We start from the raw sequence: 26,978 nt of genomic DNA, 5'->3' as shown, positions 1-26,978 counted from the left end.
AGTTTAAATCGGTATGATTCCAACGGTAGGGTTTCTCATAAACAGGGACAGTTTAAATCGGTATGATTCCAACAGTAGGGTTTCTCATAAACAGGGACAGTTTAAATCGGTATGATTCCAACAGTCGAGTTTCACAAAAACAGGGACAGTTTAAATCGATATGATTCCAACAGTCGGGTTTCACAAAAACAGGGACAGTTTAAATTGATATGATTCCAACAGTCAGGTTTTTCAAATACAGGGACAGGTAAAATCAATATCATTCTGACAGTAAGGTTTCTACAATACAGGGACAGGTAAAATCAATATATTTCCGACAGTCACTCTTCTAAAATACAGGTACAGGATAAATCGATACGACTCTGACAGTCAGGTTTCTCATAAACAGGGACAGTTTAAATCGATATGATTCCAACAGTCAGGTTTCTCATACCTTCTCAAAAAAAAATACACTTTTTACCAAAACGCGCTTAAAACGCACTAAAAAGTGTATTTTTCCTGCGTTTTTCTGAAAAAGTGTATTTATTCTGCGTATTTTTATGAATAACTGCGTAATAAGTGTATCTTTTCTAAATAAGTGTATTTTTTCTGCGTCTTTTGTTAACTGAAGTGCGTTTTTTTTTGTGAATAAGTGCGTCTTTTCTAACAGAAGTGCGTTTAAGTGTATTTTTTCTGTCAATAAGTGCGCTTTTTATACAGAAGTGCGTTAAAAGTGAATCTTTTAGGTTTTTGTTTTCAGCAGAGTGCGTTTTAAGTGGATCTTTTAAGGGAAAAGTGCATCTTTTATTTTGTTTCATTTTTTACCACCAATAAGTGCGTTTTAAGTGCGTCTTTTATTTTGATATTTTTCTGACCACCAGTAAGTGTGTTTTAAGTGCGTCTTTTTGTTAAGAAGTGAATCTTTTACTTTTTTTAATATTAATGTGAATCATGCCCTTCTCAAAATAACATTTATGAAATACACACATAAATACAAGAATATGTATGAATGAATAAATCAACCAGTAAATAAGCATTTTATTATTGATCAATATACCTTCAAAATAAAAAAATAAAATAATGAAATAAAAAGAAAGATTATTTTAAAAATCAAAAATATATTATAATTTCTTATTTATTGTGTAATCAAAAGAACAAATTTTACTTATAGGCAAGAATCAATTGCATGTAATTACAACATTTATAGAATTATTATTCCTTAAGTTTCTTGTAATGACTACCAAATTCTTTGTCATTTCCTTTCCAATTTTACAACATGCATGATAAGCCTGATCTTATCTGATTGTACCAAGGACCAATTAAATCTCAGCATTTAGGGAGCCAATTTCAAATCAAAGCTACTGGTAGCCATTTTGTTGGGATTTCATTAAAAGAATATTGATGATCTTTTAATTAATAAATGGATTTACACCAATTAAAACAAATTAATATTAAAGGGATTAGTGAAATAAAATAATGATCATTAGATCAGGTAAATATGAACTATGATTAGAAACATGACAATACCACTATTGGATGATTTGTGATAAACTGACATGTGAAAGCACTCAGGTCATGGTATGTATTCTTTATTTCAGTTGTTAATTTCACTGTTATGACACTTGACTACTTGTGGGACTTTTGTTTGTCAACTTTCAATCTAGTGCACATATTTTAATAAATAACAATGCTGGTGTAGATAGTAGCTGGAAGTAGGATTATTGGTCCCAGATAGTAGATGTAGTTTTAAAACTCTATGAAGATGCACTTGTTTTTATCCTGATATATGTTAATATAATATTAACATATTAAGCAGAAATTGCCATGTTTCCATAAATATGCACACTAGCACCTTTAAAGTTATACAAATGATTACAGTGTTGGTTTTTGGAGGGGTCATAAAACTGTCATCTTCCACATGGCTTACCAGTTATTGGAAACTGGCCAAATTGGGTCAATCAATTTAAGTACTAATAAAGTCAATACTTATTTAAAATATGATACCCTGTTTTATTTCAGAGCTGTCAGGAATCTCTAGATTTGACAAAAATATAACAAAAGATTCTTGAGACTGTCATTTTCCAATTTGTAGCTTACAGTTTCATGATTTTCTATCAATTATTTTTGCCACTGAGTAAAAGGTTATTTTATTATTGCTAAATTTTACAAATATGTACTTGTTTGTCTGACTGTAAATACATTATGTCCAGTTACAAGGTGTCATGTTAAATTAATTATGAGATATTTTTTTATATATGTAACACAAACTCATGTTTAGGAAATTTAAATGAAACAAAATCAGTATTTATTTATTCAAATGTGTTCTATTTTTGATGGTTCAATATAAATAATATATTAAAAGTGTCCATTTTTTATTTTTGCAAAAATGGACACTTTTAATGCAGGTAAAATGCACCTGAGTGAATTTGTGCTCTTTTTTAATACAGAAAAATGCTCTTTTAATGCAGAAAAAAATGCACTTTTAACGCATTTTTTTCATAAAATTTGGGTGCAAAAGATTCACTTTTAATCAGTAAAATCGGAAGTGCGTTTTAAGCGCGTTTTTTAGGGATCAAAACGCACTTCTTTACTGAAGTGCGTTTAACTGCGTTTTTAACCCAAAAATGCGCACTTAAAACGCAGTTGAGTGCGTCTTTTCTAGAAGTGCGTTTTTACCTCCAAAAAGCGAACTAAAAACGCACTTTCAAGAAGTGCTTATTCTTTCTAAAAAAACGCACTTAAGTGCGTTTTAACTGCGCTTTTTGGAGGTAAAAAACGCACTTTCAGAAAAGACGCACTCAACTGCGTATTAAGTGCGCATTTTATCCTAAAAAACGCGGTTTAAACACACATAGTGCGTTTTTTTTGTGTAAGTTCGTTTTAAGTGTATTTTTTTTGTTAAAAAACGCACTTAAAATACACTCAAGTGCGTTTTTAGTGCGTTTTTTTGTAAAAAGCGCAGAAAAAATACGCTTAAGTGCGCTTTTCTGTTCAATTTTATTCACTTTTTACGCACTCGGTAAGAAAAATACGCTTAAAACGCAGTGCCAATACCGCTGCGTTTAACGCGCGTTTTCTGCACGTTTAACGCGCGTTAAACGCGCGTTTTCCGCACTTTTTTGAGAAGGGTTATATACAGGGACGGTTTAAATCAATATGATTCAAACAGACAGGTTTCACAAAAACAGGGCTGGTAAAGTTGATATGATTCCAACAGTCGGGTTTCACAAAAACAGGGACAGTTTAAATCGAAATGATTCCAACAGTCAGGTTTCTCATAAACAGGGACAGTTTAAATCGGTATGATTCCAACAGTCGGGTTTCTCATAAACAGGGACAGTTTAAATTGATATGATTCCAACAGTCGGGTTTCACAAAAACAGGGACAGTTTAAATCGATATGATTCCAACAGTCGAGTTTCTCAAAAACAGGGACAGTTTAAATCGAAATGATTCCAACAGTCAGGTTTCTCATAAACAGGGACAGTTTAAATCGATATGATTCCAACAGTCAGGTTTCTCATAAACAGGGACAGTTTAAATCGGTATGATTCAAACAGTCGGGTTTCACAAAAACAGGGACAGTTTAAATTGATATGATTCCAACAGTCAGGTTTCTCATAAACAGGGACAGTTTAAATCGGTATGATTCCAACGGTAGGGTTTCTCATAAACAGGGACAGTTTAAATCGGTATGATTCCAACAGTAGGGTTTCTCATAAACAGGGACAGTTTAAATCGATATGATTCCAACAGTTGAGTTTCACAAAAACAGGGACAGTTTAAATCGACATGATTCCAACAGTCGAGTTTCTCAAAAACAGGGACAGTTTAAATTGATATGATTCCAACAGTCAGGTTTCTCATAAACAGGGACAGTTTAAATCGGTATGATTCCAACAGTCAGGTTTCTCATAAACAGGGACAGTTTAAATCGTAATGATTCCAACAGTCAGGTTTCTTATAAACAGGGACAGTTTAAATCGATATGATTCCAACAGTCAGGTTTCTCATAAACAGGGACAGTTTAAATCGGTATGATTCCAACAGTCGGGTTTCTCATAAACAGGGACAGTTTAAATCGGTATGATTCCAACAGTCGAGTTTCACAAAAACAGGGACAGTTTAAATTGATATGATTCCAACAGTCGGGTTTCTCAAAAACAGGGACAGTTATAACAGAAATGAGTCCTACTTTCAGGTTTCTACATTAGGATTTAATCCATGTGATTCTGGCAGTCGACCTTCTACAATAAAAGAACTGTTAAAATCTATATGATTTCAACAGTAAAGTTAAAAGTAAAATTTGAAGGATTCTAAAAGTCACTGTTCAACAATACAGTTACAGGTAAAATAAATGGGATTCTGATAGTTGGATTTCTAAAATACATGGAGGGTAAAATCTTAACAAATATGTACAATACACAAGCAGATCCCAATGTTTGTTTGTGTAGTGATTTTTTCAGGCAATCAAGATATAGAACTAAACAATTATTGAATTCAGAGTTATGAGCCTTGGAACATGTGTAACGAGATCTAGATAGGTAATGAAGTTAAGGCAAAGTTTAAGTTTGAGTATGACGTTTTGGATGAAAGCTGCACTCTCACAGATTGAATGTTTTGACCACATTTTTTTATTTTGTCTTGGAATGAGCCAATTTTTGCGAAATGCATGGAAACCAGTTATGTAAGACTGCTGACAAAAAAATAGATTACAGATTTTAATATATAAGTTTAAAAATTGATGTTTTATGCATTTTTCTTAAACCGTTAGTAACAGTTTAGACCATAAAACATTAATTTTAAAATGGAAATACGAAGACAGTAATCTGATCTTATACCAGCAATCATTTATCATTGGATTGCAGATATTTACGCAAAATTTTGCTCTTTCCAGGACAAAAAAAAAAAGTTGTCACAACGGTACATCTGTGAGAGTGCAGCTTTAAAGAAAAGAGCCGAACTTAAAAACGATTAATTCCAGAGTAGTCTTCATACACAAACATGTAATGGGACCAGTAGCATGTGCGCAGAATTCTGTGTTATATCATAATTGTTTTTTTTGAGTAATAGCCAAGTATCAAGTTTGTGAATTGTAACGCAGCCGATAGCGACACCAAGGCAGGGTTCTCAAAAAGTTTTGGTTGAACCGTCTCAAATAATAAAGTAACCGACCAGCTTCTACTTATTCTACTGAAAATTTATTTAGTTTTCCCAATTTGAACCGGCCCTATTGCCATTTGAACCGTCCATTTTGGCCGGCAGCCGGTTTTTATTGAGAACACTGCCAAGGCTATTTCTTTCTTTAAAAAGTTACGACAAGCTTATATTAAAACATGAACTGTTGAGATACGTCTGGGCCGGTATTCAGAACACATCTTAAGTGATTTCCTAACAGAAGTTAATTTCCTAAGTTAAGTTCACTGGTCATTTGATGTCATAATTTAATAATATCTGAAAATATATATTTTCATTCATGTTATTGAATTAACATACTTTTATTTTAAAATCACTTATACTTTTTATTCTATTATTTGACATTGAAAATGTTAAGAAATTGAAAGTTAATCTCATTTAAGACGTTTTGACAACTTTTTTTTATTTTTTGTCTTGGAACGAGCCAATTTTTGCGCAAACCCATGGAAATCAGTTTTATAAGACTGCTGACAAAAAATTAGATCGCAGATTTTTATATTTAAGTTAAAATCGATGTTTTATGCATTTTTCTTCAACCGTTAGTAACGGTTTAAGCCATAAAACATTAATTTTCGAACGGAAATATGATAATCTGCAATCTGATCTTGTCAGCAATCTTTTATCATTGGTTTACAGATATTTACGCAAAAATTTCTCTTTCAAGCAAAAAATAAAAAAGTTGTAATAAGAGTAAATCTGTGAGAGTGCAGCTTTAATGTTCAATGAATACCGGCACAGGTATTTTGCCACAAATTTCTCCTATTTGATTCACACACATACCAATTAGAAGTTCAATGCTCAGATGTATTAGCTATAAAAGTCATTTGAAGTATTTTATCAACATTGAAATCAGGTACCAGAAAATGTAGAAATTACAAATTTCTCTCAATAAAAACAACAAGAGCTGTCACAGAGACAGCGTGCTTGACTATTCCGCCGCTTTTTGGTGTATGGATAAAAAAGTTTTGGCGAAACATGCATGGATCACTGTTAGATAAGATTTCAATGCAATACATGATGTGCTGAGATATTTACATAAATTGAATGGAAAATATTTGAGGTGGTATGCAAACTTTAACGTAAATTCTAAGTCGAAAAAGGGGCATAATTCTGTCAAAATGCTTGATAGAGTTACCTCCTCCTGTTTACAGCTTGGGGGTATGATGGTGAACAAGCGTGCAAAGTTTCAAAGCCATATGTCAATGAACTTTGAAAATATTCGAGGTGGTACGCAAACTTTAACGTAAATTCTAAGTTGAAAAAGGGGCATATTTTTTTCAAAATGCTTGATAGAGTTACCTCCTTCTGTGTACAGGTTGGGGCATGATGGTGACCAAGTGTGCAAAGTTTCAAAGCCAGATGTTAATGGACTTTGAAAATATTTGAGGTGGTACGCAAACTTTAACGTAAATTCTAAGTCGAAAAAGGGGCATAATTTTGTCAAAATGCTTGATAAGAGTTACCTCCTCCTGGGTATAGGTTGGGGGCATGATGGTGAACAAAGCCAGCTGTCAATGGACTTTGAAAATATTTGAGGCGGTACGCAAACTTTAACGTAAATTCAAAGTTGAAAAAGGGGCATTTTTTTGTCAAAATGTGTGATAGAGATACCTCCTCCACTGTACAGGTTGGGTGCATGATGGTGAACAAGCGTGTTAAGTTTCAAAGCCAGATGTCAATGGACTTTGAAAATATTTGAGGTGGTATGCAAACTTTAACGTAAATTCTAAGTCGAAAAAGGGGCATAATTTTGTTAAAATGCTTGATAAAGTTACCTCCTCCTGTGTACAGATTGGGGGCATGATGGTGAACAAGTGTGCAAAGTTTCAAAGCCATATGTCAATGGACCCTGAAAATATTTGAGGTGGTACAAAAACTCTTATAAAAACTTTAACATAAGTGGTAACGCCGACGCCGACGCTCGGGTGACTAGGATAGCTCTTCTTATTCTTCGAATAGTCGAGCTAAAAATATTACCAAATGTTTTCCTTGTATCGCGCACCGTCTTTGCACCTGAGCATCTGCATTTATTTGTTTATGTTCCTGAAAACCCAAAGAGAAACTGTTCAACTGAAACACAATTACATTTTTTTTCTGGAACCTGAAGGAGTATACTATTAAAACATATCTTAATGTAAGTTTTTTTCACATAAAACACATTTTAGTATTCAATTAGAATCGATAAGAATAAAACAGAACTGTTAAGAATCTTATGGAACTTTAATATTAGAATCATATAGATTAGCTTGCAAATAGAATGTCAAAAACAAAAAGGTATCAATAAGAATAAAATTAAGAACCGATCAAAATTAACCAATTAACTAGGGCTACTGCAAATGAAGGTCAAATTAAAACATGAAAATTATATTAATATCCCTTTTTTTTCAGACAGAAAATATAAAATTTAGATATTATTAAAATAACTTACCATGCACACTAAACTGGTCTTGTTTAACTTGTATAAAGTATTCCTGAAAATAAAAAAAACATAAATAAATAAATTTGTTGTTACAAAATATAATATCGTCAACAAGTTGCACAACTCAGATAATTTTAAACATTAATTGCAGTACATTTAGTTAGGCCATTGAAATTGGTTCTATGTTTGTCATAGGGTTTCAATACTTCTAAGTATCTGAGTCTGAGTCTAGACTTGGACTTGAGACTGTTCTATAATCATGACCCCTGAGTCTGAGTCTAGACTTGGACTTGAGACTGTTCTATAATCATGACCCCTGAGTCTGAGTCTAGACTTGGACTTGAGACTGTTCTATAATCATGACCCCTGAGTCTGAGTCTAGACTTGGACTTGAGACTGTTCTATAATCATGACCCCTGAGTCTGAGTCTAGACTTGGACTTGAGACTGTTCTATAATCATGACCCCTGAGTCTGAGTCTAGACTTGGACTTGAGACTGTTCCACAATCATGACCCCTGAGTCTGAGTCTAGACTTGGACTTGAGACTGTTCTACAATCATGACCCCTGAGTCTGAGTCTAGACTTGGACTTGAGACTGTTCCACAATCATGACCCCTGAGTCTGAGTCTCAAACTTCAACTGAAACGTTTATGCATTCTTAGTTAACTTAAGTTTAAACTTGTTTATTTTTACGTTTATGAAACAAGTTATTACAGCATTATATTAATCACTTTTATTAGCACGATGTAACATGAGAGTGTGGTCTTGTGCTGTGAAAAAACCAGAGTACCAAGAGGAAACCCACTTGCCCGGCTTGGTGACCACAAACCAAACTCACATGATGCACCCAGGCTGGGAATCAAACCTGGGTGGCCTAGGTGAAAAGCTTGTGTGCTATTAAACCACTGAGCTCACCAGACAACCCCTGATACTTTAGTGAATACAGAAGACTTATGCTTCATAATTACACACTAAATCTGTGTATAAACTTCTAAAGACTAACTTGCGTTTTTTCACAATAAAAGAGGTGCTGAGTGGTGACTTACATGGCGCCCACATAAAGGACGTCTGTATTTCTGTGACTGGGTACCAGGTAGCGAAAGTACAGGGGCTCCGACGCGTGCTGATCACCACAGGACCCATTAAACGAGTCCACACCTAACTCTGAAAAAAATACACCAAATATTGTTTATCAATACTTGTCAATAATTCTACTACTAAAACTATAGCATTTTTTTCTGAGTACAAATGCATGAATAAAAATACATTAAAGTATATGATAGTTTTGTCAGTTTTATTCAGTCAAAATTATTGTCAATTGACTGATAGTGGAATGGGCCGCTAAAGAAAAAATGCTAAAATATGTAAAATTGACTAGACGTTTTTAGTGGGCATGTTGTCGCACACACCCCTCATTTATCCGATATCACTTTACTATATTGGCCATGTGTGTGAGAGCAGAGAAGATAACTGAAGATAGTGCTTGCATCATCACAGACCTTCCACTGATGGTGTTCACATGTTTCCTGTTTAAATGTATCAGTGTTTAATGTGAGATTTTCCTTCTTTCATGTTGTTATATTTGTTGATAACATGTTTAGCCATGGCCAGTGACTTTAAGCCAGCCAGACTAAGTCATAATGAGAATGTCTTAATAATATGATAAAACTAAAGCACCATAAACAATCTCTCAACTTTTTTTTTCTTTCAGTTTAACAAGGGGAGTAACTAGACGATTATGAATGCTTCATGGTGTAACATTTGCTGATAAGATGTTTAGCTGTGTCATGACCTGCCAGCCAAACAAAGTGATAAGTTATTTCAACCAGAGCACAGTAAAAAGAAATGTCGAACCTTATTTAAATGCCAATGCTTGTTTTTCTCAATGTTAACAAGGGGCATAACTGGACCATTATTGAAGCTGGATATTCCGATTTTTCTACACAAGTGTGTAAAATTGTCAATGGTAACATGTGAATGAAAACTCATGTGAATATGTGTATTTAAGTTAATGCGTAATTAGTTTTTGCACACAATGCATTGCCACCCCTAACGCAGTGGACACCAACACTTTAAAAATACTTAAAAAACAATCAAATGCAGATGAGCTAATAATACACCAGAGACGTAATTTTAGGTTGCTTTCTTTGTGTTATAGTGGAGACCCTAACATTTTAATATTCCTACATAAAAAATACCACTGTATAAAGATAGCCTTTTCAGAAATTTGAGACAAACCTTTAAATACTACTTTGAATTCATATAAAAATAATCATGATTAAGAACAGGATTGGCAAATTTAAAACAATGGTTGATCTTAAGTTTCAAAGGGTCCATTATGAACTAATTTCACGCATTTTCCCACCAATGTCGTAATATAATACAAGATCACAGACAGAAGTAGGTCAACAGTAAGTCTTGGAGTTAATTGCCATCTCATTGTTTCCCATTTCCGTAACTGCTGTACTTATTATTCTTCAAATTTCAAGTGCCTGGCAATTATAATTATACTTACAGCTTATTGTATCAAAAAAACAACTTCTGTTCATTCTCAACTCCTCAGAGAGTATTCATACGCCCTTTTTATATGAGTAATACCCTTAGTGACAGCTTCTATGACATGCATGGTTATTGCTATGTTATGTTATTGAATTCTGGCAAATACAGAGTTATGGGTTACTGCCCTTTGAAAAGCCACAGCCATTACTAGTCGGGAGTCCATAAGGGGAAAAGTCGCTTATTTTTGACGGTCCATGGCATCGGAGAGTAGAATTTGGCATGCATGCTATATCTTAACTTTGATATGTTAGTAATCTGAAACTGCCCCATGCCATCCGAGATTTGGCCCTATATGCTCAGAATTAGGTCAAAGGTCAACTGAGTGCACTTTATGTACATGGTAATTGAAAAAACATCATATCTTTGTCAGTTTTAGGTTTACAATAACCCAACTGGTATCAAAATGAAGCTTAGGCTTTGGCCTTTATTTGCCACTTACTAAATTTTATATACCTAATTTGTATACTCATGAATATTAATGAGAATGTCCAAAAAAGGGTGATTTTTTAAAAAATATAATAATTTATGGACAATAGTTTTGCAATATCTTCGTTATTTATGTTATTTATACAGCCAGACTTTACCAAAATAAGGATGAGATATTCCTCTATCAGTAAATATATACTTTTAATATTTTGATGCATCATTTACATGCACAATTACTGCTTAAAGTGGGTGGGGTAACTTGACACCAAAATCTTGAAAAATCCAAATGTTGTAAAATTAAAAAATCCGATGTTGTTTTCTTTTACATATGGTTTATGTATATAATGTGTATTAATTACCAGTATTTGTACATGGATCAATAACAATTATATAGGTCAAAGGTCATTCAAGTGCAATAATAAGTCAATTCAAGTCAATGTGTTACGTCGGGAGACCATAAGCGGAAAAGTCGCTCATTTTTGACGGCCCATGGCATCATAGAGTATAACTGATTCAATTCCATAATCGTATTGCCCAATATCAGCTGTGTGTGACTCCACACAATGCCACTGACAAAATCGAATGTGAAGGTGAGAAACTAGGTCAAGGGTCAAGTAAGTGCAAAATTTATTGAAACTCTACCTGTCTTACTCGATGTCGTTTAACTTTAAAACGCTTATATTTATCAACTTATATTTTGTTCTATATTATCATTGTATATATAGCTTTCTAGTAAATTCTCCAACAATGTTTCCAAAAGGTAGGGTTAAGGTAATTTAAAGGTCAACAAGCGAAACATACTCGAAAATTTTAGTATACATAATATGTTTTCTTTTTATTTAGCTTTATGCATCTTTATATTGGTGTTTAAAGGTAATACAAAACAGCCCATTGTATAATCTTTGGTTTCAGCAAAATTGGGCACTAGAATGATGTCGGTTACTATGGTTACCAACAAAGCACAAAACATTGCCCAGGTTTGCTGATTCAATGACTTATGTTTTGCATATCTTATATCTGTTTTATTTAATAAAATATGTTTTTTTATTAAAAATATATATCAGTTCTATGAACATATAGCTTTTGTGAGGCCAACTTTTAAAGTCAAATAAGGTCAAGGTCAATGTACTTTCGAGGTCAAACACGGAAATTAGCAAATAAAACAAAAGTACCACAACTGTCATCAAACCAGGAAGAGGCAGACACGAGGATCATTATACATGCCTTAGATGGTGTAAGAGAAGGTTATGAGAGAATAGTGGTCAAATGTCAAGATACAGATGTACTGCTCCTACTGATATACCATCTTGGGTATCTAAACATCGAAATATGGATGATGGCTGGGACTTCAAAGAAAACCAAACTATACCCCGTGCATAGTATCGCTCAGAAAATACCCAGAGATGTGCACCTTAACATTTTGGGATTTCATGCGTTGACTGGATGCGACACAACTTCGGCCTTTAGTGGCATTAGTAAGAAGACCTGTTGGAAGACTTATGTTACTTGTCCTGACCTATTTTCGGATGTTGGAAGAGACAGAAAGTCAGATAAGGCAGAGAAGTTTGTATGCTTGCTTTATGGGACCAATAAAACCTCTGTTGATAATGCAAGGCATTCGCTATTTGTTAAAGCTAAGAAAACGCTTGAAATGCTCCCACCAACAACTGATGCTCTTGAATTGCACATTGCAAGAGCAAATTATCAAGCAGCAATTTGGATCACAGCTGATGTACCAATTGTTGATACAGAGATCAGGCCTGTAGATACTAAGGCATGGCAAGATGGTCCTGATGGATTAGAAGTTGTCTGGAAACGATTACCAACAGTACCTGATGCTTGTATTGAACTGACAAGTTGTGGGTGTAAAACCAAGTGCAAATCTATCCGCTGCAAATGCTTTAAAGCGTCATTGAAATGTACACCAGCATGTGGGTGTGATGGCATCAATTGCGCTAATCCAATTGACACTTGAGTCTATTAACTATGCACCTTTAAGTAAGAAGTTGGAAAACTCTGCATATGCATTTGAATTTACACATGTCCTACACATAGGCAATTGTAGTCAACGCCTATTGACAGCATTGTAGGGAATGAATCAACTGCTCTTGACAAGCAAATGCTCAATTTCCAACAGTGATTGCAATGCAATTAAACAAGGAAATTATATTTTGCCTTGATTTTTATCAAGTTTTCCTAGTGGATACTCTTTACATAGATTGTGGGCAATACATTAACTGTTCATACTATCCTCGGCAAGCTATGTTTAGATTTACCAACAAGGAAATCATCTGATAAAGAATAATGAGTGTGGATGAGTATTGAACTAATGGCCGCATCTCAGTAAAGATGCATTAATATGCTAACAGTAATATCTAATAGGTATTTCTTCCAAATAAGTACTGTAAAGTGCCATTATATTTGAGACTACATGTATTGACAACATTGTATGATATGAAGCATTTGCTAGTTGCGAGCAAACGCTTCATTTCTTAAAATGATTTAATTACAGTAAACAAGAAATGAAGTTTCAGTTGCCTAACTGTTAGTATTTTTATTAGAGTTTTTCATCACAGATAGGTCTAAGCATAGCTTGATGAGTAAATGGTTAAACACTAAACATTTCCTCGACGAGCTATGTTCAGACTTACCAACAATGAAAGTATCTGATGAAAAAAGGGAATGTTAGTGGCTACATGTTTAATCCTATGCCGCGTCATATCAGACGCATTAAGATTGTACCAGTAATATGTTATAGAGCTTTCTCACACAGAAGCGCCGTCTATTAATGCCTCAACATTGGATAACATTGAAAACATTGTAGGACATAAATGATTGCTCGAGCAAAGGCTCTATATCCTTAAATGGTTTCAATAAATAAGAAAACAAATAATTTGTAATGCCAATATATTCATAGTTTTCATTTGAGTTTAACTTGTGGATCATTCTTACAAAAGCCTTCGTAGAAAATTGTAAAATGTTAACATGTTCATTTTAACACAATCAAGATTTGCCGATAAGGAAAGTGTCTGATGAAAAATATGTTAACATAGACCTGTTTTAAGTGTATTGAAATCATTTCAGCAAATACAGATTTTGCTCGAAACAATTAAGCAAACGATTCATCTTCTACTGTGATTTTAACAGTCATTACAAATGTGGCGATAAGGGCATTTCTGTGTAGAAAAATCATTAATAACACACTAAACATTGTTAACTTAGTTTGGTTAACAGTGCAAAACATAATAGTTATGACTGCTAGTGTTTTATGTATGTCTTTGCATTGATACATGCATACTTTAATAAATGACTTAAATTTACTTATTATTGCACTTGAATGACCTTTGACCTATTTAATTGTTATTGATCAATGTACAAATACTGGTTATTAATACACATTATAAACATAAACCATATTCAATAGAAAACAACATCTGAATTTTTAATTTTATAACATTTGGATTTTTCAAGATGTTGGTGTCAAGTTACCCCACCCACTTTAAGCAGTAATTGTGCATGTAAACGATACATCAAAATATTAAAAAGTATATGTTTTCTGATAGAGGAATATCTCATCCTTATTTTGGTAAAGTCTGGCTATATAAATAACATAAATAACGAAGATATTGCCAAACTAGTGTCCATAAATTATTATTTTCTTAAAAAAAACCTTTTTTCGGACATTCTCATTAATATTCATAAGTATACAAATAAGGTATATAAAATTTAGTAAGTGGTAAATGAAGGCCAAATCCTAAGCTCCATTTTGATACCATGTGGGTTATTGTAAACCTAAAATTGACAAAGATATGGTGTTTTTTCAATTACCATGTATATAAAGTGCACTCAGTTGACCTTTGACCTAATTCTGAGCATATAGGGCAAAATCTCGAGTGGCATGGGGCAGTTTCAGATTGCTAACATATCAAAGTTAAGATATAGCACGCATGCCACATTCTACTCTCCGATGCCATGGCTCGTCACATTTTCCTCTGATGGACTCCCGACTATACAGTAGAAAACCAAAATGGTGGATTTTGATATGCAGTTTAAATTTTTGAAAGCCTTTAGGTAAAGATTGAGGCAGTTAGTTATTAAAACGAATCATTTTAGTAGAAAATGTACTGGGTCTGATTTCTGGAAACTTCTAAAGTCTGTATAACACAATTGAGCTAAGCTCATTATTTCTGTTCTGCTAGAACTTGTGAACTTTTTACTTTTTTTTAAGTTTATTTTACTCTTTATTAAAGTTATCTATCTGATTGATAATCACAAAATCTAAGTTTTAAATATCAAAATCAGGTAAAAGTAGGAAATTTTGCTAAACAAATTAAGCTACTTAAGTTAGTTAAGCTTAAAAAGTTTCGAGAAATCAGAGCCTGGTTTTTGACATGAGGCTGTTGAGTCTCACTACTTATTTGTATTAGACTCAATGGAAGCATTATAAGTGAAGGGGTGCCCTTAATTACTGGTACTTTAATTCGTTGTATTAAGATAATTAATCATTTACAATTTTCTGCTAATCCAATAATGTTAAGAAATGGGTGTGTCACAATTATTTAAACTATTCCTGTAGCATTCAAACAGAAATTAAGAAAATAAAAAAAACCATAAAAATAATTGTTCAAAAAAAATATCCTCAAAGACTTTTTCAAATGCCCACTTCAAAATTATTACCATTTAATTTGTTTTTTAGAATACTCTTAAATACATCTTCCTGTAATCAAAGCAATTTTTTGGTAAGAAAGAAATCTATGAAAGTCTACAATTATATCGTCAGGTTCTCTACAATCCAAAGATGATAAGTTAAAGGCAAACCCTGTAACAGTTTTGTGTCACAAGGTCAGGACACTTAATTTCACCCAGGAGTATAAAGTTACAAGCGGTGTGACACTTATTACCATCATTAGCAGCATTTAACATTCAGGATCATGTTCCTGAAATGGTAAGGAGATATAGATACGGGCAAGTATCAAAGAATCAATCATAAGTATATCTTTTTATGAATTAAAATAATAAAAAAACCTTACAATTTTGAAAAAATACCAATGTGATAACTTAAGATATAAATATTCTGATAAAAAAAGCAAATTATAAATTAAAAATATGCTGCACCAATTCGAGGCCCTGACCTGATGGACCATATTCATTACACTATGATAGGGGTTTTAATGAAAAGTAAAACAAAGTAGTCAACTTTTGAAACTGTATTATTTTTTTCAAAACTGCTTTGGATGTTGAAGGATACTTATAAAACAACATCATCATTTTTTGTTGGCGCCTTTGCTAATAGGTAGTTGGGTAATCCTTAAATTCAACCCATTATTTATTTTTCATTCCTTAAAAAAGACATGAATGCCATTTGAACCCAGCTCTATAACTTGTAAATTAAAATATATTGTTATTTTTTTTGATTCAGCTTAGATGTATTTACATATAGCTGTCAAATGAATTTGAAAACCTATAGTATTATTTTGATGTTTGCAGATATTTCAAATTGATTTAAAGCATATTCCTATATAGACAAGATCAAACACCACATTAATAGCTCAATTAGACGCCATTATGTGTTATTTATGCAATTTGAATATGACAATGCATTTACAGAAAAAATTATAATGATATAACAACACAGCGTTTGATCTCATATCAGAGATATAACTTTTGATCCTCATTTTGTAAAATGATTTCACAAAGCCATGAAAACAGAGCTTAAGTGACTTTAACGCTTTTGCTTCATCGTTAAACTGACAAGTGTCACCATTAGTGGTCAAAGTCTTTGACTTAGGTGTAGAAATTCTATTAAATTTCCCTCAATCTATTCAAAAGAAGACGTCATTTAATAGCCATATACCTCACACCAGCCAGTTTAATTTCATACCAGAGTTTAGCAATTTAAAAGGGGGGTTAAATGGTCATTACAAGTTTTCAAGAGTACAATATTTTCATTCAAGACACAACCCTTTCATTGATTATAAAAGAGCTAGGAAGGTTATTCTTTTTCTCCAATTTAAGACAGACAGAATATTATTGCATAACCTGAAATATCAAATAAACTTAATGTGGACTAAAATGCTGAAGCCTAAAAAAAATTGTTACTGACACTCCCCCCTCCCCTCCCCCTTCTTGGATGGTACATTCTATTCGATCAGGGGCTTTTGACAGAGAATTCTGTTTTCAAGAGAGTGGTACAAAAAAAATATATATTCAGTTTGTACTACATTTAAGTATTTTTTGTTACACAATATTTGAATTGTAAAAGAAGGATTATTCTGTATTCAAGGGGGAGGGGTGACAACCCTATGATTATAACACCCAAATAGCAACAACAATAGCACACCCTGTCATTCCTTTTTGTACAAACTTAAAATGCTTTCAATCCACCTCTGAGATAATTATTACGATGGTACTTACGGAACTAATTTGTAAATATAAACTTAAGAACTCTTTTTTCAACAACTAACTCTTATCATACAAGCAATTTCTTGTTCAAAGACTAATTCTCCACTTCGGCTCAAAAGGGTTTATTATGTGAAGACAGCGGGTTTAAGCAAACTTAACCGTATTTGTGCAAATACAGCAGAAAGTATCCTAAACTTGGACTGAAAGTTCAAATTCCTCTGAAACTAGCATGTAACGAGGGTTCACACCTTTGGAGTTATTTGCATGGTAATATTCATTTATAAAGCTTCATATTAAACACATATTAGGCCTGAAATGGACGAGTCTGACAACAGTCTGACACACTTCTTAAATCTTTGCAAATGGCTGCAAGAGTCAAGATGATATATAGCCAGGCAGAAATTTTTGGTATTGAAAGTATGCAATTTCCTTGGTCTAAATATACAGAGATGTGATTGATCTGGCAGCTGAAGGGCTTAAACCAAGCCACCCAATGGGTGTCAAAGGGGGTGAAGCAACTTGCTGCAGAAGCAAAACTGGCTTTAAAAAGCGCTTTTGAGGGCTCTCCTGAACTTTAAATTAGAAGCAAACTGAAATGTCAATACAAACAAAAGTCAACCATGCAGCTTTCTTTTTTTAAAACTGTTCACATAAAATGGGTCCCAGCGGAGCCATTTGATCTTCCGAAATCTGCAAATCCACTGACAAATCACATCCCTGATATAAAGTGTTTATCTTAAAAGTTCCCAAAAATTTAGATTCATGACTTTATCCTGTATAACATCAAAGGATATCAAGTTTAGCAAGCAATAAACAATTTGATCAAACCATTTCGTGCAAACAAAAACTGTGCACGCTGTCCCTTTTTAACTTTCATGTAATCTTATTCATCAATACACGTCGCCCTTGTGACATTTTTGTATACGAACCTGTTGGGGTCTTGCCTTAAATTCCTTCAATTATACAATTCTTTCAATGAACCTTAATACCATAATTACTTAAAAGGATTTTTCATTGGGTTAAAGTCAGAAAGTATTAAGTGACATTAAAATATAGAAGGGGTTGGTACCTTCTCGCATTATAACTGGCATGCTTCGTTCATTAACAAATACATCCTCTTGTCATGGAAAAATTAAAAGGGCGACTTCTGTTCTCTTCAAAGAAACAAAATGCATCATTGTGAATCCAAACCCAAGCTAATTTAAATACCCCTGCAGCAAAGGGGTCAATGGTATAAATTACCCAAACACCACCAGGAGTCAGATGACAGATGCTGGCCACCACAGCCCCTAGCCCTAGTCCTGGTCCCTTTAATCAAAACCCCAGGGACCCCTCCGGAAATTGGGAAGTTGGAAATCAAGTAATGTAATCTCAAACAAAGCCTAAGAACATAATTGGCTTAATTTACAACAGGGCAGAGCTTAATACTGTGTAATAAATCTCAGTTACCTAATTTTGTGAAAGCCATGGTTAGTTACTAAGAGTGATTTCACATTAACTCATAGGAAATTGAAACTTCTGTTTTAAGATATATCATTTTCTTTGCTTACCCAGCAAAAACATTCTTCACCTGTTTAATATCACTTCAGTTAAAGTTGATTGAACATGGTGATTATTAATTGAAACACCTGATCTTGAAATTACAATTGATCCAGCAAAATGGTTAAGATATTTCATTATGATTTTGCGTAATTTATTCTTAAGTTTAACTCGACAATTTCATTATCTCAAACAATTACAAATAGTTACTTCAAAGGGTACTAAACAGTAACAGTTGCTCTAATGCCTATTAAATTGGCTGCAAAAGTTTCAATGTCAAGCTCAAGCTGCATTAGTGTTTATGCGCATGTCTCAGCCATCATGGATCGCCACGCCAGACGGATTCTGATTTAATCTGACAAATTCCCATTAAGACATTAATTAAGACATTAATTGCAGTTAATAAGTGATTTATATAGCGGTTCGCACTCGCCGCCTTGCTTTCCAAGTATAGAGCCATTCATGCCAACACTAAGTAAGTTATAATTTGGTTTCGCTTCCCTAAACACCTTATTTCTTCGCAAAGCTGGGACCGGCTTATGTGGAATCAATTGTTCAGTAAGGAACAAATAAACAAATATTACTAAGAAACTGTTCATCGCAGTTAGAATCGAATGAAATACAATGTGAACCCCAAGTGATTTTTCAAGTAATTCTGGCATTCCCTAGCAACACTTTACTGTATCAATCTGCTTCAATCATAATTTCATTTATGTAACAGTATGTGTTCTAAAATGTACCACTCTTTTAATGAGCTTTAAAGCTCACTAAAAATTCAGCTCGATCATTAAAAGATTTGAGCATCTTGGAGCACACACTCTAAAATAAATACCGAAGAAAAATTAATAGATTTTCTGTGAATCGATTAGAAAGTAACTTGGTCAATATACTTTTTTATAGATTGCCTAACTATACTTTATAGAGGTCAAAAACAAATGCTCATTTGTTTAAAGGGACTGAAATTTCAGTTTGACAAATGTTAATCATTTAACCGTATTTTTACATTTATAATAAATAATCATTCTGAATATAAATATTTATATTTATTTTGGCCGTAATAGCAGGTAGTAGCAGGCTGCTAAGGACGGTGCGATCGCTAAGCAGTCCGGTATGCTTCGGTTGTTTCAAGTCACGTGGGAATCTCACGCATGCGCATAACGTTCTCATCCTTTCTCGTGACGTATTCTGAAGCAACCGGCTGCCAATATTTCCTAATGTCCATGTGTCAGGTTTGGGAGGCCGGGGGTATTTGTTTGCTGGCACGTTTTTTGTGTAAAGTGTTACGGCCGTGACAACAATTACGTTAAACTAAACTTCTCATCAAGCCTTACCTCCTGACAGGAATTTACATCACGTACCATGGCATTCATGCCACTTATTGATTTATTTTACTATATGACATATAAAGTCTGCTGGTGTTGATAACAATCGTATTGAATAAAAAGAACTGAAATGTTTATTCGTTTGATTTATTTCGCATCATAAAATAATAAGTTCAGCAAAAATGTGTTCTAAAACTGTTAGGAAATTTCCAGTGTTTTCTATATAATTATGAAAAGAGATGGTTTAATCATAAATTTAAAGGTTTGTCCTAAACTGTTTAGTTTGGCTTGAAAAAGGGGAAGCCATCATTGCCAGGAATCGGTTTTTACCTCATCCTATTGACTACCTGAGTGTAGGCATTATGTGAGTCTTCGCTGTGAATATAATTCCCAATTCAAGTACTTAAGCTTTAGAAAATAATCCCAAAATCGAAATGTATGCATGTGAATCATATTCCAATTAGACATAGCATATTAAAAGTCTTTTTAATGCATACATATACAAAACTTACAACTTGTATATGAAAATTACGCATTATTTAAACATGCTGAGGCCCCTTTATAATATAACATTGACAAAATTAACATCTTTCCAAAATGATACTGTTTTACATTAAAATATTACTAATTTACAGAAAATGTATATATCTTGCCATAAGTCACAATTTTACATAATATAACAATATACTGAACTGATAAAAATCTTTTCTTTAATAAAACCTTCTACCATGAAATGAAACATAATTTTTATAACATAAATAAAATATGATGTTATATTTCATGATGTATCAGCTATCACATTGCTGGGGAGGGACTTTTATTATCTATGTTTGATAGAAAATTGATCTTCATTAGCATTAAGTGTTTCATACAAAATAATTACAGTACCGTTTCACTATCGTTCTAATAGTTTTATAGTTAATTGATTTCTAATAGTTTTATAGTTAATTGATTTCGCTTGCAGTCATGTTTATCGTGAGATAACTGAGTGAAGCCTGAGAAACCACTCCTTTAACAATCAGAAGAAGTGAAAGTTTACCAATAACCAATCACAATTAGAATGAACAAGGAAATTGAATTTTGTGAAAGATTCTCATCCAACTGTTCAGTAAGTATATTGTAGACATATCCGTGGTCTTATGTATTATATAGTTATCATAAAATAATAAGAGGATGTCTGAAATGTCAGCCCACCACTCGAAAGACAATGATTTGGACCCATGTGCCAGTGTTGTTATAACTGACAGCAGTCGATTTGTATGAACATTGGTAAGCCTTAAACAGCGGACAACTTAAACTTTCTCCCTTTTGGTGTCAGCAGAATTCTTTAAGATTGAAAACTTTTTAAGTATATTTAAGTTTACACGTATATATTAAAAGCTGACTTACCGTCCCAGTTTAATAATGTTATCGGCTGACCAGTCACTTCCAGTCCCACTCCCGCGGTCAGGGTCACAAACACACACACGAATAAACGGTCCATCTGCTTCATTTTGAATAATCCTGCAAATGTTTTTTTTATTTCCAATTATCTGGATAAAGTGATCTTTTAAATTTAGATAAAACTTTCACAGACTAAGCACAATGATTAACAGCAGGATTTTGGCAATTCCAGGGATGTGTAGAATATCTCAGCACTCCAGGCTTCAGATTTTGTCAAGTCAATCCAGTTACAAATCACTCCCCCAGCTTAGAATTCCAAACTTCTTATACTCCAAAATATCTCTGTATTAAGCATACATTAACACATGCATTATTTGAATCATCCTCACTTTCCTTCTTAACAAATAACCAATGTTTCAGCTCATCAGTCACTAATTAAAAAAATTATTTCCCCTCAGATCCAGATGTCCATCAAACACTTTCTTTCTCTTTTTTAAAGGTAATTTAGAGTGAAACAAAGTTAAATCAAACAGGCCTAACCCTAAAACCACAGAACACTTTTTGTAGTCTACCGCCTCTCCATTCCAATACTGTGTTAAACCACGCTCTGTAGATGAATGTATATACTAATGTCTGTACCAAATGCCTGGTAACCACTATGAATAGCCTTTAACCACTGCGTTACATCCTGAAATATAACATATAAAATGCACACTAATTTTTCATTCATTTAAACACAAAACCACTGTATAAACAAAACATAATACTTTAATTTCATGTACTTTTAGATACTCCTGAAAATCATTACATCGGAATCCACCACAAAAAGTTCACGATGCTTAGCCGATCGAACTGTATATTGTTATGAAGGTGAACATTATTGTTGCCATACAAAATAACATTAATTATTAACAAACAAAATGTCATGACTGTTACAGTATAATAAAAGCAAGTCAATCCTTAGAATTAATGGTAAATCTTGACCTAAAATCTACCTGATTAAAAATTGAAATCAGCTCTTTTCTTATATTACAAAAAAAACATAGAAATTAAAAAGAAATTGTTAGAACATAAAAATTATTGTGTAAAATCGTGATGATATTAAGAAGGACTGATGACCAAAGCCATCCTTTCTTAGTCAATAAGATTTTACATAATAATTGTTCAACTGAAGAGAACTTTTTTTGCAATTATAGGCAGGGAGCCAATAAGCCAAATTATAAGTAATGTTTGTAAAACTGAAATTCTTACTGATCTGTGTGTGGTTCTTATTTAAGAGGCTTATCATAGGCGACCTCATTGGCTGTAAACTAATGTGAGTTCTTAGAAGAGACAAAACTATAACCTTTACCAACAGAGCAGCAACTGCACAAAGTGCAAAACCCACTAGACATAATTATGTCTGCACAATGTAGTTTTATTAACAACCATCATTAGGGTAAAGTGTAAAACAAGAGCACCGCGGAGTGGGTGCCAACGCTCGTCTGTTTTTTTTCCAAGTCGAAAAGGGGGGATAACTCAATATTAATTAAAGGCAAAATTATATGACCTGCTATAAACATGCATAGTGTTAATAGGAACACGTGTAGCAAGTTTAATGTGAAAATGTTGAACGGTTTTTGAGTTATGAGGTAAGGTTAAAGTTTTTGGACGACGACGACGACGCAGACGCAGACGCAGACGCAGACGACGCCGACGACGCCAAGGCTATCACAATAACTCGACTTTTTTTCTTCGAAAAACAGACGAGCTAATAAATGCTCCTATTACAGCCTATTTACCAACACCCCGGTGCTGTAATGTGACATAATGGCTATTCAGACTATATTTACTTGTTTACCATAAAGCCACTGCCCATCACTTTTCCCACTTGACAACAACCATGAAGCCTTAAATTTTTCACAAATATTTAACTCCAGTATCTTTAAAGTTTGTAAAAACTGCAATAATTTCACTTACGCCCAAATGTAAATAGTCTTCAATAACATCCACACATGTAGATAGCGCTCTTATAACTTCGAATTTTTGATAAATGCAAAATAATTTCCTTATAAACATGAAAAGAAATACAGCAACAAGGCCAAACTTTCACAATTATAACAATGAGCCCAAATGGCCCATAGATCCCACTTATCTAGAACTAGTCACCACAATACCACTAAAGGAGGCAGAATCTCTCAGTGATGGCAAGCGGTGAGAGTGATCTTGTGGTATAGGTTTCCGCCCCAACCCAAAGAGGTTGAGGGTTCTATATTTTCTCAATTGGCCTCTCAAATTTGACACCTGAGTACTCATGGTTTCTACCCAGGAAATATATGATATTGATATATATAATACATCAGCTTTCATCGAAATTGATCTAAAACTATCCTAACCAGTAAGTTTATTTGATTTTCCAAGAACAATATTATTAAAAATTTAACTGAAATTATTTGTTATAATATTTCATATATGAAATGACATACTGCCACCTATGCGATGACCATCCCACTAAGTGTATAATATCACTTACTGCCACCTATGGTTTGTGACAATCCAGCTGTGTGTATGATATGACTTACTGTCACCTATGCCATGACTATCCAGCTGTGTGTTTGGTATGACTTACTGCCACCTATGGTCTGTGACTATCCAACTATGTGTATAAAATGACTTACTGCCACCTATGCCATGACTATCCAACTATGTGTATGATATGACCTACTGCCACCTGTGCCATGACAATCCAACTATGTGTTTGATATGACTTACTGCCCCCTGTGCCATGACAATCCAACTATGTGTTTGATATGACTTACAGCCACCTATGGTCTGTGACTTTAAAACTATGTATGTGATATAACTTACTGCCACCTATGCCATGACTATTCAACAATGTGTATAAAATGACTTACTGCCACCTATGCCATGACTATTCAACTAAGTGTTTAAAATGACTTACTGCCGCCTATGCGTTGACCATCCATCTATGTGTATGATATATGACTTAATGCAACCTATGCCATGACTATTCAACTAAGTGTTTAAAATGACTTACTGCCACCTATGTGTTGACCATCCAACTATGTTTATAAAATGACTTACTGCCACCTATGCGTTGACCATCCAACTATGTATATAAAATGACTTACTGCCACCTATGTGTTGTCACCATCCAACTATGTGTATGATATGACTAACTGCCACCTATGGTCTGTGTCAATCCAACGATGTACAGTCGAACCCTGTTGGCTTGAACTCGCTTGGCTCGAATTCCTCTTTGGCTCGAACTGGATGTAAGTGACTGATTTCTATTTACGGAATGTAAACATTCCCACTTCGCTCGAAATTTCCGAGGCTCAAGGTTATGCAGACGGTTCCTAGGACTTCGAGCTAACGGGGTTCGTCTGTATGTGATATAAGTTACTGCAACCTATGCGTTGTCACCATCCAACTATGTGTATGATATGACTAACTGCCATCTATGGTCTGTGTTAATCCAACTATGTATGTGATATAACTTACTGCCACCTATGCGTTGTCACCATCCAACTATGTGTATGATATGACTAACTGCAACCTATGGTCTGTGACTATCCAACTATGTATGTGATATAACTTACTGCCACCTATGCGATCTACAGGTAAATTTATTTTACCTATTTATCTCTAGGTGCACATTACTCCCACAAACATCTGGAAAAGTCAGCAACTTCCTGAAAATACAAGAATTATCAAACTGAAAATCTCTGACAATAGGATGCACTTGAAATTCTGCAGTTCAAGTATGTGTGTTTTTTTTAAATGCAATATTTCTTAGAAAATGCTTAAAATTAGCAAAATCTGAACAAAATATCAAAATTAGTTAAAGAAATGAGCCAAAACATTACAACGAAGGCTAAATATTTTTTAGACCTCATTAATTAACGTCTATTTTATTGAGTAATACATTTGAAAGAAATGATGAAGATCAAACCAAGACTTAACTGACATTCATAACAGATGAAGTGGATATATTCCATTATTGAATAACAACAGTCATTCATACTGATGCCTAAATGGCAGAAAGCTGACACTTTACATTAAAAGGGTCATTAACTCGACAATTAATTACTCTTGAGTTTAAATGATACACAGGTCTCATGTTCAACTGCCACCACAATATATACAACTTTAATTTTCTAATTTTTGAATACATTAATTGTATCAAACTGTGTTCTACATATACATCAGAGAATCTCTCCTTCCATGAATCATTTATCATTCAAATCTGTATTGTCAACGAAGTCTTTCCTACTGTAAATGTCAAAAAAAATTATTAATATTACCTAATATGTGTGCTAATTTCTATAGCTATAATTGTACAAAAAAGTTATAAAATATTACAGTCTGTTTTATCTTCTTATGTAACTGCATGTCCTGCATCATAGAGTACCATTTAACTCTATGTCAAACAGACAGCTAAACTAGAAACCGTACCAAATATGTAGCAAAAAATCTCATTACAAAGTTGAGTACAATCCTGAATGTTCTTTTGCAAGTACTGACAGCTGTTTTATATCCACAGCAAGAGCATTCCAGCCTTTAACCATACTAACTTCTCACTCCCTTTTCTCACAGACACAATCGCTGATCCCTGCCAGCTGCCAGAGTTTTGACTGGCATTTCTTTCAGCCATTCACCAGACTTTTTCAACTTCTCTCTCCCACTACCCCAGACACTATTGCTGATCTCAGTCAACTGTCAAACAACACAGTTGCCAAAATTATCTTCCAGCCTTTCTTCGACAACACTAACTTCTCCCTCCTACTCCTCCCCCACACAATAGCTGATCCTTGTCTGTTGTCAAACAACATGGCTGGCACATCTTCTAGCATTTCCTTCGCCACACTAAAACTTCTCTCTCCAACTCCTCCCAGACATAATCGCTGATCCCTGCATCTTGTTACAAACCATGGATGCCACATCTTCTATCATTTCCTTCACCACACTAACTTCTCCCTCACAAGTCTCCCAGACACAATCCCTGATCTCTGCCTGCTGTTACACAACATGGCTGTCACTTCTTCAAGCCTTTCATTGACCACACTAACTTCTCCCTCCCACTCCTTCTAGACATGATAGCTCATCCGGCCTGCTGTCATACAACATGGCTGGCACATCTTCTAGCTTTTCCTTGACCAAACTAACTTCTCCCTACCACTCCTCCCAGACACAATTGCTGATCCATTCCTGCTGTTACACAACATGGCTGCCACACCTTCTAGTTTTTCTGTAACCACACTAATTTCTCCCTCCCAAATCTCCCAGACACAATCGCTGATCCCTGCCTACTGTTACACAACATGGCTGCCACTTCTTCAAGCCTTTTCTTGATCACATGAATTCTCCCTGCCACTCCTCCCAGACACAAAAGCTGATCCATTCCTGCTGTTACACAACATGGCTGCCAAATCTTCTAGTATATCTGTGACCACACTAATTTCTCCCTCCCAAATCTCCAAGACACAATCACTGATCCCTGCCTACTGATTAAAAACATGGCTGCCACATCTTCAAGCCTTTTCTTGATCACATGACTTCTCCCTGCCACTCCTCCCAGACGCAATAGCTGAACCTTGCCTGCTGTTACACAACATGGCTGCCAAATCTTCTAGCCTTTCTGTGACAACACTAACTTCTCCCTGCCACTCCTGCCAGAAAAAATAGTGAACCTTGCCTGCTGTTACACAACATGGCTGCCAAATCTTCTAGCTTTTCTGTGACCACACTA

At 34.2% G+C, this 26,978-nt stretch overlaps 1 protein-coding gene across 9 annotated transcripts in view; it reads right to left on the bottom strand.

Annotated features, from left to right (window-relative positions):
• The window catches only part of LOC128226495 (semaphorin-2A-like), an 84,298-nt gene that overhangs the window by 32,247 nt on the left and 25,073 nt on the right, over window positions 1-26,978 (bottom strand). For 8 of the 9 annotated variants that reach the window (XM_052936394.1, XM_052936391.1, XM_052936399.1 and 5 more), the window contains 5 exons: window positions 24,865-24,921; window positions 21,233-21,914; window positions 8,642-8,759; window positions 7,604-7,646; window positions 7,153-7,218 (listed from right to left, as the gene is read on the bottom strand). In XM_052936394.1, coding sequence (XP_052792354.1) covers window positions 7,153-7,218; window positions 7,604-7,646; window positions 8,642-8,759; window positions 21,233-21,335 — 330 coding nt within the window. In that variant the 5' untranslated portion in view covers window positions 21,336-21,914; window positions 24,865-24,921. The remainder of the gene's footprint in view (window positions 1-7,152; window positions 7,219-7,603; window positions 7,647-8,641; window positions 8,760-21,232; window positions 21,915-24,864; window positions 24,922-26,978) is intronic. The other variant, XM_052936392.1, reaches the window with a different exon arrangement.

This window comes from Mya arenaria, chromosome 3, assembly GCF_026914265.1.
Source record: "Mya arenaria isolate MELC-2E11 chromosome 3, ASM2691426v1".
NCBI lineage: Eukaryota > Metazoa > Mollusca > Bivalvia > Myida > Myidae > Mya > Mya arenaria.
This window is presented reverse-complemented; position numbering and strand designations above follow the sequence as displayed.